The sequence below is a fragment of the Monodon monoceros genome, unplaced genomic scaffold, assembly GCF_005190385.1.
Source record: "Monodon monoceros isolate NGI ecotype Baffin Bay Population unplaced genomic scaffold, NGI_Narwhal_1 Super_Scaffold_13, whole genome shotgun sequence".
NCBI classification, from domain to species: Eukaryota; Metazoa; Chordata; class Mammalia; order Artiodactyla; family Monodontidae; genus Monodon; species Monodon monoceros.
Genome location: NW_021703769.1, coordinates 81950568 through 81971709, shown reverse-complemented (window position 1 = coordinate 81971709; position 21142 = coordinate 81950568). Strand labels below are relative to the sequence as shown.

Genomic DNA, 21142 nt, shown 5'->3' with positions numbered 1-21142 from the left:
AGAACGATTTTATAATACAAGGAGGCATATTGCTCATTAAGAAGGGGTTCTATAAGAAAAGCACTTACTAAGTTAGCAACTATGAGAATGATGAGGTCAAAGATGGATTAAATGCCCAATTTCAGGAGGGATGGGCACGTTTAAGGAAAAGGAAAAGCTTAAGAAAACACTGATAATACCGGCCTTTCTTCATCATCTACTGCATCTGACAGAAATTAACCTTTTAAAACGTTTACCCGTGACACGTTTAATAGTTTAATTATTACGTATACAATGTAGTGTAAATTAATCTCCATATTTTGTTAAAATACTGTCTTCATCCTCTGATCACAAGTGTTCCACACACTCCACCCAGTGCACCCACGGCCAGAGCAGAATGCTTCATCGGAGGGAACACGGGAGTAAAAGCTCTGTTCAAAATCTCACAAAAGCTAATACACTGGTTTGTTTTAAAAATCTCACTACGAAATCAAAAAGATTGATCCAAAGAGCTGAGCTGTTACACTCGTTCATTATGACTTACAGTCCAGTGTTAGGTAGTGAACGTGGGCTGGTAAATCAGGATGCATTAAATGGCAACGTTTCAGGAAGGAGGCTGTACTGCTCTTCGCGTCTGAAACCCATTAGCGAGCGTCTGCATCTCCTGCCTCAGAAGCTAGTCTCTTCCAGACAAAGGCCTTTGAACAGTTTAGTGCTTAGTGTTCTCAGCCCAACAATGCAACTTAGTTCACAAGGTATTTTGGCAACTCTTAATCTGAGCAAGAATAGGGGCTTTGAGAAATAAGGCTTTAAGGAAGCTCGTCATCTTAGGGCTAAACTTTAATAGGATGTGAAAGTTTGAACTCTTACACTTTAAACAAACAAAACCTAGAAATTACTGATTGGTTCAAAACGGTTTTATGGAAAAACTAATCTGTAACAAAAACTTGGCATTGAGTGCGAAGGCTCCACCGTTTGAGCAAAGCGTACAAAGGGTCCTGGGGGACGGGGACAGGCGGGAGGGGCCCGGACATTCACAACAGCAGGCATTTTCTCTTCCTCTTCTTGACGGGGGGCGGGCAGAGAACCGCCCGGATAGCTTCATCAAACACCGTCTTAAGACCTCGCTGCGTGAGCGCCGAGCACTCCAGGTATTTGACGGCACCTGTGGGAAACACAGCCTCACCCTCAGATCAGAACGGGGGCGCCCCCCACCCTGACACGGCACCGAGGGCCCTGCTCTGCGGGGTCCCGAAAGGCAAGCCAGACCCCGAGTCCACTTCCCCAGGCGGGACTGCAGCCTCCATCACGAAAATAAAAACGTGGGCAAAGCAGACATGACAATGGGGGGTTCCATACCGATCTCCTTGGCCATGGCCAAGCCCTGCGGGTAGGTGATGGGTGTCAGCTTCTTCTCCTTCAGTTTCTCAATCGTGTCTTTATCATCCCTCAGATCAAGTTTCGTCCCCACCAGGATGATAGGAGTGTTGGGACAGTGGTGTCGCACTTCAGGGTACCACTAGGCACCAGCAGAGGAGGCAGTCAGCCTCTCCTTCGGAACCGCCCTCGCCTGAACTGTATCCACACAGGTGGCCCAACTGCATCAACCACCCACTTGGTCACCGTGTCCCCTTGCCTAGCTCACACCCTCCAGAACCACCGACTGGCTGCGGTGTGTGCCTAGCCAGCCTGGAGCCCAGGACTCAAGCCCCTACTGACAGCTCTACTTGTCCGTAAGAGAGGAGAGAGGAAGGACGACCCCCCCACCCCACTACTTTGTTTTTGGTAAAACAGGCCAGGTTCTTAGGTCATCTCAAAATCCCTTACGTATTCAAGGATGAGAATAAAACTATCTGGACCCACGTCTCAGCTCTGCCGCCATTACCCCCACCAGACACGTCCCCGATCCCAACTGAAGGGCCTCTCACCCGTCATTTTCACTACGTTCATGAAAGATGCCAGAGTAGAAAGTATGGTCATTATTTTTATTAGACCGACTCCGAAGTGCTTCATTATTTTAACCAGGAACACGGCACTTCTGAATCAGACCTTGAGACTTTAGAACTCTGCATACTCAAGTCATGTACCTAAAAAACTGATGACTTATGTAAAAAATTACCTAAGTAGTAGAATTACTAAAATCAACTTAAATAACTGAAAGTTTCTATCAGTAAATGGTATTTTATTTTTTAATGTTTCTTCCTGAGAGTGTGACATTATGTAACAAAATATTTTCCTAAAAAATCCCACTTACCTTTGCACGAACATTTTCAAATGATGCAGGACTCACAAGAGAAAAGCAAATCAAGAATACATCCTATAAAAAGAAAACAGGGAGGTGTTTAGAAAATGGTCTTACAGCGAGGAATGCACTTTGCTTCCTGAGTGCTGCTGGGAGGGAAGCATGGGGCCAGGGCATACGCCTTCTCCCTGACACGCCTGCAGTGTAGTCAGACGCTCCCAGACCAGAACCAGCATGTGAAGCACCAGTTACCAGTGAGAAGGGGAGTGGAGGACGAAATATGCTATAAGTTACTCGAGGCTACAGAGAGACATCAAATTTAGACCCCTGGGAGGCCTCTTTTCCATCCTTCCCAACTCCCACTGGGAACTAACTTAATGCTCTGTTACTACACGGGGACAAAAACGAGTGTCAGGTACTAATGGCAATATTTCTGTAAAACTTGGTTTCAGTCCGTCAAAAGCAGATTCAAATTAAAAACTGTTATCCTCAAATGGTATGCTTTTCATTACGCTCCCATCAGAATCTTAAGTACAAACATTTTTAGATGGTCACTGGGTTCCAATTAAACTGCTTCTTAAAGAACTGCCGTCAGAGTCCCAGGCACAAAGCCGGGTCTCAAGACTTCGCTAAACAGGCACATCCCTCTGGGAGGGAGGACGATCTGGTATGTAAGGGGTGTCTTGCCAGCTGTCAGAGCTTCTCAGACCCAAGGAGGGCCTCCGGAAAACTTGCACCATGTTGTGTAAAAAGTGAAATTTGGGGCTTCCCTGGCAGTCCAGTGGTTACGACTCTGCGCTTCCACTGCAGGGGGGGGGAAGGTCTGATCCCTGGTCCAGGGAACGAAGATCCCGCGTGCCACGAGGCGTGGCCAAAAAAGAAAAAGTGAAATTTAAATATTTACCCATGTTAAAAAATGCCTACGAGTTTCTAAAATGCTAGATTTATGAAACACTTTCCTGGAAAAAGGCAATTAGGCTACTCTGTGAAATGCACACAATTCCCAAGTTAACACTTGCGATCATCCAGCTGCTATCTTGTACCTGAAAGGGAAGAAACATCCCACACAACAGCTTTTCGTAAACGACACTGAAAATGCTAGCACATGCACAAGCTCGTCCAAGAATCACCACAGCATCTCGGCACCTGGGCTGATCACAACATCTCAAAGCAGGGGCGGGTTAGCTCACCAGCGCCGCGCAGCCTCGCCCGACAGGCCCTGCACCGGACACCAAAGCGGGAGGAAGGAGGGCCCGCAGCGTGGTTAGTCCCGCTCCCGCCAAGCACTCGGGCCACATGAGCTGCAAGGTAGAGCCTCCGCACTCCTTCCCCAACCAGCCTGGACAGGGGCCCTTGCACGACAGTCCCTCCTGTCCCCTGGGAGGGGGAGGAAAGCAGTTCACACACTGCTCTGATTCAAGCCAGTAGATAAACTGTCAGGCAAAACCCCAACCTTGAGTGTGTTAAATATAAAACACTCAAGGAACATGAGGCTCAATAGGAAATCCTAGGAAAACTAAGTGAAACGAGAGAACAGATAAAGCTTGAAACTGAAGTCGACTGAAAGTTTTACATACGGCAATCGGCTTGTCTTTGCCCCTGGAGGGTATATCCTTACCATACGTTTCTCCAACCTAGTAATGCATGAGAACTTTGTTTGAGTTTAGTAAAAAGCGAGAAGAAAAATCAATATAACCAGTTACGTATTCTTCACCTGAATTTTGTCTCAACCTGCCCAAGGGATCTAAAAGCCGATGATCTAGCGGGTCTACAACGCCAGGCGCTGCTGAATCGCTCCATCACTCTGTGAAGGTCAGAGACGGTGGAGACCGAGGCGCGCTTCAACCTGTGGTGGCACAGGGAGGTTCCTTCCCCAGCATGAAGCCCATGGCTTCTGCTCAGCAAGGACATGCCAGAGGGGTGTCCCACCCTCAGCGAGGGCGTCCATCAGCAACGACACACCTCTCAAAGCTCTCCGGCCAAGTTCTCAGACAGGAGCCCAGCTGGAGCCAACAGGAGGCGCGGCCGTCTGCACGGCAGGCCTCTCGGCCGAGACGTCGTCCAGCAAGGCGGCCGGGTGTGAGGGCTGTGACCTCACGGGAGTGCTGCTCAAATTCAGGGACCCGCTCTACTGAAAGGACAGCGCTGCTCCCGCCCCCCGTGTGCATGGAGGGGCCGCCCAGAAGGGACCGCACTTCCAGCGTGTATCACTGTGCTTTCAATTCACTCCTCTGTTCCAGTAAGAACTGAAGGCTTGCTCTTCAGCAACAGAGAACCTGGAATTCTAGAATCGAGAGAAAGACAGGCGAGACAACTATTTTAATTTCATCTCACTCAAGCTTCTCCGATTTACAATTTAAAGCGAATGTTAAAGTCTCTCTAACTATCCTGATTTGATCTATGGGCTATTTTTGAAGCCTGGTCCTCCCGAGACCTTGAAGTGATGCCAAAGCTTCATTGTGATACAGGGACTCATGGGGATTGGCCACAAAAACTCAGCTTCAAAATATCCTTTAACCACATCTGTTCTACCCTTTTGCATCTTTCAGAACATCTTTCTGATGGAGAAGAACATGCTTTCTGTCCCACATTAACGTGACACCGTCTGCCTGTTCCTTCCTCTTCCTTCTGCCCCCAGCCCAAACTCGGCTTGAAGAAAACGCCTCTAGCGCTTCTGACGACTAACCGTCAGGCGTCCAGTCCCTCCCACCTCTGCTCTCCGACCTGACGCGCTGTCCTTCTGTCCTCAGCCCTCCTCGTAGGGTCACTCCCATGTCCTGGAGCGGCGTCATTCCTCCTGAGCTGCTGTCTTGGGTCTCAGGCCCATCTCCCCTTTGGTCTGAAGGCTACTCTCCCTCCGTGGCGGCCTGTCCTCCCCACACCAGACGCCCCTGGGCCTCCACCAACCTTGACTCCTGTGCCGCAGCCCCATCTCCCTCACAGGCCCCAAAATGACAGCAGCCCTCGGCGCTCCTGCCCGTCCGCCCGCCTGCCGGCAGAGCCGTCCGCAGATGGACCAGCCTCTCCCAGGAGAATGAGGGAGCTGGACCTCACTGCTCCGAATGATGACCCCGTGCCCACCACCTTTTGGAGAACCAAGTGGAAGCTAATGGTTTAAACAGTTTTAACTCAGCCACACAGAGGATGCCAGGATTAAATGACCACAGGAAATACACGTCTCTTTGTAGGTCACGAAGACCTAGAGAGTGGGGAGATCTTTGTATGAAATCATCCAGCTGGCCCTTCAGGCATGGGTCAGGGCAGTGTCATGGATGAGCCACAGAAACAGCCTGCAAACCAGAGACCGGGTTTCATTTAATACAAAGTTCGGAGGTTTCTCTTTGCCAAGAAGAAATCCAGGTGCCAGCCTGTCACTTCCAGGGTCTGCTCCTCCTGGCAGGACAGCATGGCCCAAGGAAGGAGACCCTCCAGGCCCCAGCATCTCAGCGCTCGGGGCGGCCCTCAGTAGCCAAGATAACCCTCTCGTCTCCAAAGGAGTCCAGGCAGGCACAGCTTTAACTGCTAGTTGGGTGCCCGCCCCTCTTTGCTCCTAAGCTGGCGAGGGGTGGGTTACACACTGCGGTGCAGGTCCACCGCCTTCCCCAGATGGGATGTGAAAAGTTCAAGTCCTGGCCCCGAAAGGACAACACCCACTTGGATTTCAGGCCTCACACACTACAGCCTGATTCAATGTGTCACTTATCTAGGTGTTCTTCAGCATGCAAAGGGGGGATCTTGCCAAGTCACCTTGCACTTACTGCGAGTGACCGCCTCTAAGGAAGAAGCCGCACCCTGCCCTGGACCCCCCGAGTCACAGCAGATGGTTCTCATTTCTCAGTAGTGACACGCCGCCCTCCCAGATGTATCCAGTTGACTGGGGACTCCTACTCTACCACTCAAAGCAGATGCCTTTGAAACCTGGACTCAGCAAGCACCCACTGGGGATGGAACAGTTTCCTAAACTATTCTACTGAAAAATACTGAAGAATTCAAACCATTTGGTGACTATGGGCTGATTTTTTTTGTGTGTGTGTGGTACGCGGGCCTCTCACTGTTGTGGCCCCTCCCGGTGCGGAGCACAGGCTCCGGACGCGCAGGCTCAGCGGCCATGGCTCACGGGCCCAGCCGCTCCGCGGCATGTGGGATCTTCCCGGACCGGGGCACGAACCTGCATCCCCTGCATCGGCAGGCGGACTCTCAACCACTGTGCCACCAGGGAAGCCCTATGGGCTGATTTTTAATACATAATCACAGTTAACTTTTACCTGGAGATTAACTGAGACGCCAGCCAATTCAAGCCTCCCATTTTATGGTTTTGGTCTTTGTTTAGCACTCTTCCCAGAATTCAGCTAAAGGACAATCAGCAAAAATCTATAGCTCAAAGAAACTGTGCCTGGACTTCCCTGGCAGTCCAGTGGTTAAGACTCCACACTTGCAATGCAGGGGGTGCAAGTTCAACCCCTGGTCGGGAACTAAGATCCCACATGCCACGGACCAAAAAAAGAAAGAAAGAAAGAAAGAAACCTGGCAATTCCTCTAGCAGAAAGCAAATGGAAAAGACAATAAGTTTTGCTTGGAAAAAGCCATATTTCAAAAGCAGAAAAACAAGATTTGGGTAGACTAGAACTAATTACTTCTTTTCACTCACACTCCCCCCCAGGACAAAGTGATAATTAAATCAGTGCAAGGGCGGAGGCCTGTCTTCTCCGGGATGTTTCCCTGACCCCAACCCCTCTGGCTGCCCGGCTCGCTGAGAGCGAGTCCTGCATCTTCCTCTCCTCTGGATGCAGCTCAGAACCGAGGGCCTCCCCACATCTACCAGCACAGCTACACAAACACAAGGAGGAGTCCCAACAGCAGCGACACGCCTGGGGCTGTTCTACGTGCTCTACGCTCTACATCTATACTCATCCAGCCCTGCGAGGAACGGGGCAGGCCTAGAGGTGAAGAAACCTGCCCGGTCACAGGGCGAGGAAGGGGAGGGCGGAATTTGAACCCGAGGAATTCGCTCAACTGCCTCTGTGCAAACTGCCCTGGCCAGTTAGTCACTAACTCTCCAAAGCTGTTTTAAAAAGCACTTTTAAAACAAAGAACAGACATGTAACAAGAAGCAAATGATACAAGTAAGACAACTGCTTATTGAGAGAAAAGTGGCTTCTGACCATGTGTCCACCAGCTACGGCTCCATATAATTAGCTCTGGTAAAGAGACGAGCTACTAGCTGATAAGCAAGCAAACCCAATCTAACAATTTTCTGACTGGACACAGTGGACACATTTTTATAAAGCTAAAACCTCAATCTACATTGAGAAGATTTAGGTACTAAAGCTGCAAAAAATGAACATGTATTTTATAGAAAAACAGCATTAAACCTGTAAGATTAGTTACTAACTTGATCTAAAGAAACCTTAACCTTCACTGCTTAATTTGATTCTGTGGTACAGAACTGTCACAAAGCAAACTCATCTAGAAAATAACTGCTCTTTAAACTATTTAGCCAAAACAAAACAATACCTATTTCAGACGGCTGTCCTAAAACTACACAGAAGAATGTAAAACGCACAGCGCCGTAGTTAATAACTGGTAATGCTCAAAAAATAAAAACAAGCAAAACCGTGGTTTGCATCCAGGCGGATATTCACTATTGAACTAATTTAACGTTATTTGTTATTACTCGATATACCCAAAAGATGGCAATATAAGCAAATCCAGAGGTGATATGAATTAATTAAATAATCAGGAATTGTAAAGGACAAACTAAAAATCAGTCATGCTCCTTACCGTTTGCGGATAGGATAGGGGACGTAATCGGTCATAATCTTCTTGTCCAGCTGTATCCCACAAGCCCAGATTCACCGGTTTTCCATCCACCATAACATTGGCAGAATAGTTGTCAAAGCTGTGGAACAGAGTGAAAATGGTTGGTCTCTAGCTGTGGAACACAAGGCACAGACCTGGGAGCTGAGTGGTGCCCAGGCTGGGGTCGCAGGGGCAGAAAGCTGAGGAGGCCGAGGCAGGCCCAGAGGCGGCCAGGCCAGCAGGTGCCCAGCCCAGCCTGCAGGTGCGAGGCGAGGCTCCCAAGGGCTGAGAAGCAGAGGGAAAACGGCAACTGGAATGTAAGGGAAACAAAGGCAGCACTTGAGAAAAACACCCGAGAAACAGGAACAAGCTACTAAATTTAACCAAAACAAATCGCTGTCAGCAATAAAAACCTGCTTGCCTTTAATGAAGACAGCATTAAAGTTTTTCTCCCTAGGAAGAAATAAAGTATAAAATTAATCCCTCTTTCAAACCCCACGTGTTGACTTTTCCATGTACACGTGTGAGTCATTCTCAGTGAGGGGGCACACCAGGACGGCTGCACTGGCAGTGTTTCCAGAACAACACCACCCCCCCAAGCTGAGCCTTGGTCATCCACCTTGCGACCAAAGTGCAGGGTAATGCAAAGCAAACTGGATCTGAGAAGCTATTGTGTAACGCTTTCAAAGTGAGTTCACACAGGTATTTAAATTAATTTGAGGCTGCTACACACAAATTAGTTTATCTATAAGAAGAGGAAGCCTAGAAGGCCTACAGGCTGACAGGGGGAAAATAAGGTTGACATTAAAAAATTACGGCGAGTACCATGAAGTAGCTCATTAAAATCTGGCATCACAAGGTAAACCGGGGCAAGTGCCAAGCAGAATACAACACATCAGCCTTTAAAATAGAATTCCAGAATTAATTTTTGCATACTTAAGACTAAAACTTAGGATCTTACTACACTACACTGTGACAGCAAAGTCATGGTCTGAGTAAGTTCCATTGTGATTTATAAAAGTTAATGACCAAACCAGCTTTCATAAAGAAAAGGTCTCATATGCTGTATTTCTGCTTCAGTGGGAAGATGATAGATTATTCAATAAACGGTCCTGGGACTTCTTTTCTTTTCAACCTGTGAAGAAGAATCAGGTTCCTGCCTCATACCATACCAAAAAATAAACTCTAAATGAATGAAAAATAAAAACTTCAGCTACAAAAGTCCTACAGAACATTTTTAATAAGACATTAAACTCAGGGAAAAGGCAGGATGGCATGTTTACATAAAAAAGCAGAAGACACCATAACAAAGTTCGAAGACAAATGAGAGACAGAGGGATAAATATTTCTCATACACACAGTTCCAACAGTAAGAAGAATTTTCAGTGGAAAAACAAGCAAGGGATTTCAAAAGGCAATTCACAGAAGAATATTATACATGGACAGTAAACATTCAAAAGATTTTAACCTCACCGGTGACCAGAAATGCAAATGATGAGGTCACTTTTTTTTAACTCGTGTTAACCACAGTATGTATGAAGGGGGTGTTTCAGTCACAGCTGCTCAAAGTGACAGCCTGTGGGACAGCAACTGTGTAGCATCTATCAAAGCGTAAAGTGTCCGTTCCTTTGCTTTGCCACAGTTCCTCTAATTATCTATCACATGTGCACAAAGACACGTGCAATGATATTTAGCCAGCCCTGTTTGCAATGCCAAGTGACCAGTGGTTAAGTCCGCTACAGCACTTTAGTCAGTAACAGCTGTTAATGATTTAGCTCTAGCTACATGTGGAGATTAAGAAAGTCCCCACCATAAATTCAGGAGTGTGATCCCACTTACATTAAAACACACACAGGACACCGAGATGTGCCTGTTGTGACTGAGGGGGTGAGCACAGTGGGAAGTGAGGTGTTTCCTCTCCACCAGCACCGCAGCCATAAGGACAGAGCTCCCAGCAGCAGGGCGGTGCGTTACGAGGCTCCCTGGTAACCCCATCATCAGAAAAGTACTTTTCCACCCCCGCCCAGTTCTGCTGCCAACAGGGAATAAGCAGCTCGGTTGCTGATTCCGTCCTCCCATCCGTCCCCCCACTCTACACCCCACCACGCACACACACCCCGGTTTCAATTCCAAAGCCCAATAACTCAACAGTGACATGTAACCGTTGAATTACTCGCCAGAAAAGGCCAATTAAAACATAATGGAGTATTTTGTTCCAGTTCCTTGACCCTTCACACAGAGCCCAGAAAGGCAAACTTATCCGAAACTCTTATATTATCCAGTCTCTGTACTTCACAGTTGGTTTAACTTTCACTTCCTGAATATCTAAAAACCAATTAGGAAAGCTGTGTGCTTCATCACTGTGCAGAAACTTTACGTTAGATTATTATTATTTTTTTTAAAGACACCAATTGTACTTGAACATTTGTTACTTTTTTTTTTTAATTTATTTTTGGCTGTGTTGGGTCTTTGTTTCTGTGCGAGGGTTTTCTCTAGTTGTGGCAAGCGGGGGCCACTCTTCATCTCGGTGCGCGGGCCTCTCACTATCGCGGCCTCTCTTGTTGCAGAGCACAGGCTCCAGATGCGCAGGCTCAGTAGTTGTGGCTCACGGGCCTAGTTGCTCCACGGCATGTGGGATCTTCCCGGATCAGGGCTCGAACCCGTGTCCCCTGCATTAGCAGGCAGATTCTCAACCACTGCGCCACCAGGGAAGCCCCCGCATTAAGTATTTTTTAAAAGTCCAAATACCTTATAATGAGACCTCAGTGACTGAAAGGAAAATTAATCACATCTGTTTGCATAAGGATTAAGAAAGAGCAGAACAAAGGTCAACAGAATCCAAAGCAAGTATCACAGACAAGTTAATTTCCAGTTTAGCTCAGGATACTTACACAGTGGGGATATACTCTCCAGGAAAGGCATTGGTCGTATAACTGATCAGGAGGCAAGTTTTACCTACAGCTCTAAAGAGAGAAAAACATGGTGTAAGTTGCTTAGTCAACATGTATGCAGTCTTAGATTTCATTATTCGGTGAAAATAACTTATAGAAAAATCAAGAAGTATACATCAAGTACTTAGCCCTAAAGAGTTTCTATAACCTTTTATTTAACACTACACATAGTTTTATCCTGAAATTTAAAGTAAACAAACTAGAACTACTCAGAAAGGCAGAGTCCAGAGGCTTCACACCCTGCTTTTGCTTTAGGTATTAGCACTAGTAGTCAGGAAATACTTGTTAATAGGCACAAGGTTGAACTGGAACAGTATTTTAAATTGATTGATTGATGGCTGTGCTGGGTCTTAGTTGCTGCGCACGGGCTTTCTCTAGTTGCGGCGAGCGGGGGCTACTTTTCGTTGCAGGGCATGGGCATTTTGGTGACTTCTCTTGTGGCGGAGCACGGGCTCCAGGCGCGTGGACTTCAGTAGTTGTGGCACACGGCCTTAGCTGCTCCGCAGCATGTGGGATCTTCCCGGATCAGGGATCGAACCCGTGTCCCCTGCATTGGCAGGCAGATTCTTAACCACTGCACCACGAGGGATGTCCCCGGGAAAAGTATTTTTAAACTGAAAGTCTCCTCTGTGAAGATCTCTAGAAGGCTTTCATCCAAGAATCTGCAAATCTATCCTCAAATTATTTTGATGAATACTAATATGCAAACATAGCTTTCCTCTCCAGCTTCCATTTTGTTGCTAAGTAATATATTTTGCTGCCTCCGAGTGGCAGCTCAAATCCCACCACCTTCCTAAAGCCTTCCCTCTGGCCATCAGTGACAGCTGTTCTCTAAAGAGAGTGCTTAGTTACCAGCCACCACACACAACTGCTCTCACTTCAATTCATCTGCATTCACGTGCCACCTTGCCACATCCTCACATCCACCATAAACTTTTTTTTTTTTTTTTTTTTTTCCTGGTGCGCGGGCCTCTCACTGTTGTGGCCTCTCCCGTTGCAGGGCACAGGCTCCGGATGCGCAGGCTCAGCGGCCATGGCTCACGGGCCCAGCCGCTCCGCGGCATGTGGGATCTTCCCGGACTGGGGCATGAACCCGCGTCCCCTGCATCGGCAGGCGGACTCGCAACCACTACGCCACCAGGGAAGCCCCACCATAAACTTTTAGAGCAGCTAACACATTACGTTCCAGACATATTAATTAATGGCTCAGGGACGCTGGAGTAAACTTCCCAAACAGCTGCAAAGAGGAGAAGTAACAGAAGAGTGTAGAAATACTCCCGAGACAGGAGGGCCTCCCGCACAACTGGAAGCAGATACAGGGTGCCAGGGCGGTGATGAAAGTCTCCCAACCACTTGGAAAATTTTTCAGGGGGGTATCACCTAAAAATTAAGACGATCACTGCACCAGCAGCCAACACACATTCTCTAAATTTTACAACATTCACAGGGTGGCTTCAGGGGCTTCTCAGAGTCCCTGGCCTCCCAAGGGCTCACCAAATAAATGCTCCTTACACGGGCCCATCTCCCTGCTGTCCTCTGTTGGCTCACCAAGGTCACGAGATACACTGGAGTTCTGAGTCGTAAGATTTTGTTGTTCAATCTCAACTACTACTATAAATTAGGACTCACAATAAAGAAGTTAAGTGCTTTTCTATTTTCCTTGCACTCTTAGCAAAAACCTCTCGACAAGAGCAGATTACATACAGGCCCAGGCAGTCTTGCCAATACTTGTTGCACTCATAACATTATCAAGGCTTAACAAAAGCTGGAACTCCCTCACCCCAAAGACCTCATAGTCAAACATGACATCATCAGGAGCTAGCGTCCAACTCCTAAAGGCTTTCTAAACAGAAATGACTCATTGGCCATACATTTTGTTAAAAGCTTAGAATGTTAAAAAAAAAAAAAAAAAAAAAACCTGAATGAGTAGGAGTCTGAGATATCTGAAGTCACTGTCCCAGATGTGCGACCCATAGCCAACTCTACCACTTACTGGCTGGAATTGTTTAAGTTTCAACTTCCTTACGCCTCAGTTTTCTCAGTTGTAAGATGGATACAAAACTACCAACTCCATCACCAAACTACTGTGAGCATTAATGCAATTTCAATCTATACCAACAAATTGGGTGCTATGCCAGAAGTACACTAGGTGCTAAAGACACTGCAACGAACAAGATCTCATGGAACTTATGCAGTTACTAAACTAAAAACTGAAAAATGCAGTCATTACACAAAGTTATAGGTGTGATAAGTGTTACTAAAGATGCTCTGGAGATGGACAGCAAAGGGATCTAACCAGTCTTGGGCAGAGGCGGCAGCAATGTCATTGAGACTGATGAGTGGGGACACAGCAAGGAGGAACATTCTAGGCAAACACAACAGCACGTGGCGAGACCCAGACTACAAGAAGCCCAGTAAAACTGAAGGACGAAGAAAGAAGGGGCAAGTGGCAGAGGGAAATCTGAAGACGTTGTCCTCTCTTCTCGTTAAGGGCCTGGAACTTGATGCTACTTGGGAAGTAACAGAAGATTTCTGTTGCCGAGAAGCCATTAGATTTGCATTTTCAGAAGCCTCTGATGACAGTGTGGAAGGAGGACCAAAGGAGTTGAAACTGGAGGCTGAAAACAAGGAAGCAGCTGCCACTGTGTTCCAGGAACCAGCCCTGGTGGCCTGGACCGTGGAGGGGGTTTCAGGGTGCAGAGAAGCGGGCCACGCCAAGAGCTACCGAGACGTGGGGCAGAACAAGCGTGGCTTGGCCAGGGGCTGGATGTGGGAGCTGAGGAAGAGAGTGCACTCTGAGGCCATGATAAGTGAATCTCCTTTCAAAATTACAAATGTTGCTGTGTAAAAATGTTAATAGTTATTGCCTCTTAATGTCAAAGATAAGAAGCTCTAAAAGTTTTAACTGTTATGTTAAAATATCACAGTTTCACTTCGAGACCCTGTCCTAAGTCTCTCCTATATGCATGAGGAACAAAGCCATCACTATAAATACCACCAACTGTGTTTTAAATGCTCCAAAATTTCTTTTCCTGAAACTCCACCTTCATCGTTTGAAAGGTTTAACTGTAAAGGAATTCAAGGTACTGGCATCACCTGATAATAAATGAAATTTTATTACCAATCATCGTTTGCTAAAAAGCTGTATTCAATAAGAAAATCAGTAAAGTATAAAATTCTGACTTTTTAAAAAATAAGTACATGTCCAACCTTTGATTTAAATGTTTACCTAATTTTAAAAAACAGATAAAAAGAAAAGGTTATTTACCTCCCATTAGTGTATTTATTCACCGCTTTTAAACACACTCCACAAATAAATGCTAGAGGCCAAAGTCAACATCGGCTCTAGACAAAGTCACAGCCTTTCCCCACAGAAGAGCAGAAGCAGTTACTTGGTCAGCCCTGACTGATGCTGCTGCACAGCTTCTGGAAGTTACTGTTTGCTTTGGAATTTCCAATTTTATATATTTAACTATTCGGTTCGGTCTCTTTTTAATCTTTGAAAGATGCTGTAACTCTAGAAAGTGAACGAGTCTACTAGAAGAACATTCACATAAACACATTTTTTTTTTAATTTAAGAAGTATCTTATTTGTGATACTCGCAACTGTTACTAGTTTTTTTACGGGTTACAAAGTTGACAATGTAGATAGAAAATATTTATTTAAGTTTTAAGTGACAGTGAGTCATCACACAACATTTTAATCTAACCGCAATTGAGCACATTTTTTTAACCTATGCTTCTGCTCTATCCTGTAGAAATAATCAAGACCAAAGCCAGTAAATTATGTTCCTACTATGTCCTTTATTTTTCCATTAGGAGAACCTCAAGGAAAACTTTTCCTTAAAAAATTTTTCGTAAACTTCAGTGTTACTTCCTGAAACCTATAAGCCAAAACTTAAAAGCACATAAAAATCGATAAATCTGTAAACACTGGCAATTTCCTCACGTTAAAAAAGTAAGGGATAAAAAAATAAAAAAAGTAAGGGATGGGGCTTCCCTGGTGGTGCAGTGGTTAAGAATGTGCCTGCCAACGCAGGGGACACGGGTTCGAGCCCCGGTGCAGGAAGATCCCACATGCCGCAGAGCAATAAAGCCTGTGAGCCACAACTACTGAGCCCACGTGCCACAACTACTGAAGCCCATGCGCCTAGAGCCCTTGCTCTGCAACGAGAAGCCACTGCAATGAGAAGCCCTCGCACGGCAACGAAGAGTAGCCCCCACTCGCTGCAACCAGAGAAAAGACCACGCGCACAGCAACAAGACCCAATGCAGCCAAAAATAAAATAAATAAATTTATTTGTTTAAAAAAGTAAGGGATGGACTTCCCTGGCGGTCCAGTGGTTAAGACTCTGTGCTTCCACTGCAGGGAGCATGGGTTCGAGCCCTGATGGGGGAACTAATGAGATGCCACACAACACCCAGAGCAGACCAAAAAAAAAAAAAAAAAAGAAAGAAAGAAAAGAAAAAAGTAAGGGATCCAGGCAACTCAAAAAGAAGAAGATTCTGCATTGCCTTAAAAAAAATAAAAGAGATAAATTGATCTTAGTAGGACAGAAAAACCAGATTTCTCCAATGACTATTGTAAACCAAACTAAGGAGCCTGTATTGCTGTCTAAAAGTACCTAGATTTTTTTCCCCAGTTTTATTGCGGTATATTTTACATACAGCACTATATAAGTTTAAGGCGTTTAACAATGATTCAACTTATATACATCATGAAATGATTACCACAATAGGTTTAGTGAACATCTATCATCTCTTAAAGGTACAACATTAAAGAAATAGAAAAAAATTTTTCTCCTTGTGATGAGAACTCTTAGGATTTATTCTCTTAACAACTTTCATCTATAACATACAGCAGTGTTAATTACCTTTATCATGTTGTACATTACATACCTAGTACTTATTTATAACTGGAATTTTGTTCCTTCTGACTCCCTTCTAATTCCCCCCCAACCCCTAAAAGTACCTAGGATCTTAAGAACAAATTAATAGAATGTAGTGGAATGTTAATTATAAGTATCAAATATATATTTATACTTATTGCATTAATGAAAGACCCTGAATGAAAGTCCTCAATTTATGCCAAGAAATGGGTTTTGGGGACTTCAGTTATACATTTACTGAAGACACCAGCCCTTCAGTAAATGTATAACTACACAGAGAGTAAGTTCAGAAAATGTATGGATTAATAGAGCAATTTAGTGCTACAAAAACACAAAACCCTAACTGAAATTCTGATGTTCTGCCACCAACAGGGGACATTCCAACCAACTTAGAGAAAGCCAGTCATTATCACCATTGGAGGCTTCAAAAAGTTCAGATTCTCAACACTTAGGTTACTAGAACACTCAAGGCTGAAGATGCCACCTACGATAGAGTTCAAATCTGAAGCAGCCGTTACTCCAGACTGTCATTCTAGAACCACCAAGCCTAACCCTGGGGTAGCTGATTATATGGGTCAGCTAAAGATGCAGAGTTCAAAACCAAGAATTTATATCTAACTGTGTGTCACCCCCATTCTCCTTCCAAAATCAGCTTCTGTATCAAATCCTCTTAAACTACTGCCACCAAATGGGAACACATTACCATGTGATAAAGCAAATAGAGCAAACTCTTGATTACAGAATCTAAGTGGTGGGCATATGAGTGTTCACTGCACAATTCTTCCAACTTTCCCATGTTTGACATTTTTCACATTAAGATGGTGGAAGAAAAAATCCCGTCTGGTGACATGTGGTAACTGCCCTGGTAGCAGGATCCCTGGTAAAACATCTCCTTTCTAGGAAGACTACAATTCTAAGTTAGAGCTACCTGATGATGCAAAGGTGAAAAAGTAGGAAGTACAAAGACATTAACTGACTAATGCAAAAGACAGATTATAAAAGGGTGGCTTTAAGGTTTCTAAAAATGGACTCCTGATACTCCTTCACTGAACCCAACCCCAAACTTTTAGCTGGAATTATCACCTGAAATTAAAACAACAACAGCAAAAAACACATTACACAGAATTTTACCAACCAAGATCAGATTCAAATACTAAACATAAATTTGGAAGGCAATGCAGAAACTTAAACTCATGGATCACACCATTACTGCCTGTTCAATGGAAGTAGGCAGGAACTGGTGTACATTCCTATCAAGATGACATCATGGAAGGCATTTATCATGCTCAACTAAAAAAATTCCTGGACAGCAATGTCTAAATCAGACACTGGGCTGGGGAGACCACTAACGCCACCTGGAGTGAAATGGGGGGCGGGGGCTCAAGTCACTCACCCCCAACCTCCCAGTCAAGCAAAGCCGAAACAACACATGATTAAAAGTGGCTGTTCAGGACCTCCCTGGCAGTCCAGTGGTTAGGACTCTGCGCTTCCACCCAGAGGGCAAGGGTTCGATCCCTGGTTGGGGAAGTTCCACATGCCGCACAGTGCAGCCAAAATTTAAAATGTGGCTGACCATAAATGTGAGATGCTGTCTTACCTAAGTAAAGCTGAGAGAAAATCGTGGGGCAGAAGTTCCCCAAATTAAAGTGACAAACCCCATGTTCAGGAAGGACTAACAGAATCAGGATCAACAGAAGGATTAACACAATTAAAAAGTATCAAAATTTACCTCACATTTGATACTCAATGCCAACTGAATTGGTGTATAGAAAATAATCCATTAGAAGAATATAGGCTTGGGGACTTCCCTGGTGGCGCAGTGGTTAAGAATCCGCCTGCCAATGCAGGGGACATGGGTTCCATCCCTGGTCCAGGAAGATCCCGCATGCCTCGGAGCAGCTAAGCCCGTGTGCCACAACTACTGAGCCCACACTCTAGAGCCCACGAGCCACAACTACTGAGCCCACGTGCTGCAACTACCGAAGGCCGCGCGCCTAGAGCCCGTGCTCCGCAACAAGAGAAGCCACCGCAATGAGAAGCCCGCGCACCGCAACGAAGAGTAGCCCCCGTGCGCTGCAACTAGAGAAAGCCCGTGCATGGCAACAAAGATCCAGTGCAGCCAAAAATTAATTAATTAAAAAAAAAAACAACGTCAGAGGCAGAAGCTAAGTTCTAAAAAAAGAAGAAGAAGAATATAGGCTAATTGGTGCTAATTATAATACAGTTACGACAGAGCCTTTAACCAGAATATTTTTAAAATAAGGAAGCCTCCAATTTGTGGAACCTCAACCAGTTTGCCTTCCCTGCTTAAACTGCCCCTAACTGCCTGAAATTCCATAACATTAAGCAACTTTCACGCCACAAAATTTAGACCCGCACTTACAGCTGTAACAATTTTTTAACAAAACATTTCCACCAGGAATATAGTTTATTCAGATAAAAGCAGGAAAATACTTTTGATGGAAAAAGTATATATCTAGATTTTTCACTTAAGCCATGTCTGCTACATGTTAGCCCTGATTTAAAGTAATACAGCTCAATTTTTTTCGTAAAGGTACACTTCACTTCTAATGTCAACATCAATGTCAAATACAGTATTAAAAAACTGACAGAAAACTCTAGGTCACCGTGTTTTATGCCTAACACTCCTCCCACAGAGCCTAGCAGTGCCTCAGAGTAATAGAAACAGCAATAATAATAAAAATACTGGCAGCTGGCACTCACTAAGCACTCAGTAGGGGCCAGGCACCTGTGAGGCACTTAATAGCCAGCATCTTGTTTAATCTCACAATTTCCCCTTGAGGCACCTCTCTTGGGGGATGAGTGATATGCTCAGGGTTTCCCCATAAGTGGTGAGGTGGGGATATGAAGGAAGGATCCAGATCCCACAGTAGGCATTCAACAAGTATTTAACTAGATAAACAAGCCAAGCAAACAGTAGAGGTCCACAGTCTGTAAGTATAATTAAGTAAACTGAATATGTCTTCTGTGCTTATGTTTTTAAATTTTTCAAATAAGAATATTACATTCTAGGATTAGGTAATGGATTATCAGCAATATGACTTAAAAAAAACTAGTATGTATTACTGATTCCACGTTCTTATTTTTTAAAAGAAATTCAGATAATTCAAAATGTTCCTAAGACAGTGACATATGCTCAGTTAATTCAGTAGCAAAGGGATCAAAACTTCATTTAAATGAATTTAGTGATTTCACTGTTAAACCAATTAACTGAACATTTTCCCCCAAATTAAAGCTTTCTTTTAAAGGGTTAAAAAAACACAAAACTGCTATACATATTCCTAAATAGAAACTTACAATTTTTAATTATATAGACAGAACTATGAAGTGTCAATAATCTTTCACATTTGTGAGCCTGACAAATCATACAGAGGGCATCTTTTTAAAAAAATCAGTTGTCTGATTGTCCTTCATGGATCTGAATTAGTTATAGAAACAAGTCAAATGTCTAATTTACAATGATCTAAAGAAACCGAGAACTCATAAATTCATCAAGAGGCATAAAAGCAAACCAGCCCTTATAACAAGTTTAGGGTACAGGGATGCCAGAACTCTTCGTTCGACTTTACAAGACTCCAAATAGGTACCAGTTGCATTCTGACTTTGCTGCAACTGGTAGTAATTCTTGGAGCTTCCTTGTTAATGCTCATGTACTCGAACCATGCTGAGACGCACGATTTTGCTCGGATTACACTGAGATTCTTGTTTCCAGCGGAGGAAAAAACTGCCTAAGACAAGTCTTCCTTTAGGGCCGGGAACCACCACAGACAGTAGTGAAAAGAACTGTTTTGAGTCACAGGGCGGCCCGGCTGAGGGAGGCTGTTCTGCTACATCCCAAACCTAACGCATGAGGCGAAGGCCAGCTTTTTCTTCTTATTTTCTTTTCTTTCTTTCCTTTTTTTTTTTTTAAATGTATGACCACACCACATTCCGAGAAAGAAACCGTCTTAAGCACACCCAGCTCCTCGCAGCTAGAAATCCTAAAAGTTTCCCCACCTTAATAGCAAACAGAGAGTCCCTTAAAAAATCTGAAAAGTGGCTTAAGTACAAGCGGAAGGCACCCCCTGGCGAATCAGTTTAGGATCCACCCCCCACCAGCCCGTGCACATATTCCTCCCCTACGACCGAGCTGGGACCGCCGGGACCCACGAAAGGTCTCAATGAAACTCGAGGTTAATGGGAAAATCAAGAGGGGGTCCTTTTTTAAGAAAGGCAACTCCCTAAACCCACCCAAACTACAGGCAAACGAGGGAGGGTGGCGGCCCGGGGCGACTTCTGCCGGGCGGTCAGCGGGCCGGGGAGAAAGCGGGAGGGTGGAGTTCACTTTCCCTCTGGCCGCCGATCGCCGATCGCCGATCCCCTCCCTCCCCCCACCACCACACACACACACACCCCAAAAAAAAAAAAAAAAAAAAGCCGGAACCAGGCCCGCGCCGTCCGGTCCCGGGGAGGGTGGCGGCCCACGCCCCCCACCCCGCGCCCCCCGCCCGGGAGAGGCCCGGCCAGGCCCCAGGCCAGCCCGCGGCGCCCGCCCGCCCGCCAGGCCCCTAGCCCCGGCCCTCGACCCCCGGGGCGGCCCGCGCACTCACCCGTCTCCCACCACCACACACTTGATGGCCTGCATCTGGGCCGCTCTCTGGGCCGCGGCGGCGGCGGCCGGGCACTGAGGCGAAGAGCGGAGAGCTCGGGGCGCGGCGGGCGGGCGGGCGCGCGGCTGCGGGCGGCGGGGCGCGGGGTGCCGGGGCCGCTGTCCACGCCGCCTTGCCCTCCGCCGATGGGAAGCCGGAGCCCAGCAGCAGCCACCACCCAAAGCTGGGGAAAACTGCAGAGAAACAGGAAATGGCCGCTCCACTCACATCCGGCCTCCCCTCCCCCGCCCCGGCGCCTCCGCTCCCAGGCTCCGGGGCGGGGCCGCTCCCGCCCGCGCGGCTCCCGGGGTTTCTCTAGGCTTCGGGAACGCTCGGGAGCGCTCGGGAGCGCTCGGGAACGCTCGGGAACGCTCGGCTCCGGACTCCGGGAGCCGGGAGCGGGGCGGGCCGCCAGCCATCTTTGTGCGCTTCGGCCGCGGTCCTGGCCCCGCCCCGCCCGCCCAGGTTGGCCTCGAGGGGCGCGCCGGCTTCCAGGAGCCGGCTCCCGGAGCCCGCGACCAACTGCTGTCGGAGGCCGCCCAAGGGGTGGACATCCGTTCTTTGTGATCCCCATAATTTAGGTGATGACAAGGCCCTTCTAGAAAATTCGCAACCTAGAACTATAAAGAAAAG

General features: G+C 46.3%; 1 protein-coding gene across 2 annotated transcripts; it reads right to left on the bottom strand.

Moving 5' to 3' along the window:
• Window positions 1-801: 801 nt before the first annotated feature.
• RAC1 (Rac family small GTPase 1) lies at window positions 802-20739 on the bottom strand. Of its 2 annotated transcripts, XM_029219574.1 has the most exons (6): window positions 20471-20739; window positions 10912-10983; window positions 8003-8120; window positions 2234-2296; window positions 1339-1498; window positions 802-1144 (listed from the first exon to the last, which is right to left on the bottom strand). In XM_029219574.1, the coding sequence occupies exons 1-6, from the start codon at window positions 20503-20505 to the stop codon at window positions 1014-1016; spliced, it is 579 nt and encodes a 192-aa protein (XP_029075407.1). In that variant the 5' UTR covers window positions 20506-20739; the 3' UTR covers window positions 802-1013. The 2 variants fall into 2 exon arrangements, with proteins under 2 accessions (XP_029075407.1, XP_029075405.1); XM_029219572.1 differs by lacking the exon at window positions 20471-20739 and having other exon boundaries at window positions 805-1144; window positions 10912-12873.
• Window positions 20740-21142: the final 403 nt, after the last annotated feature.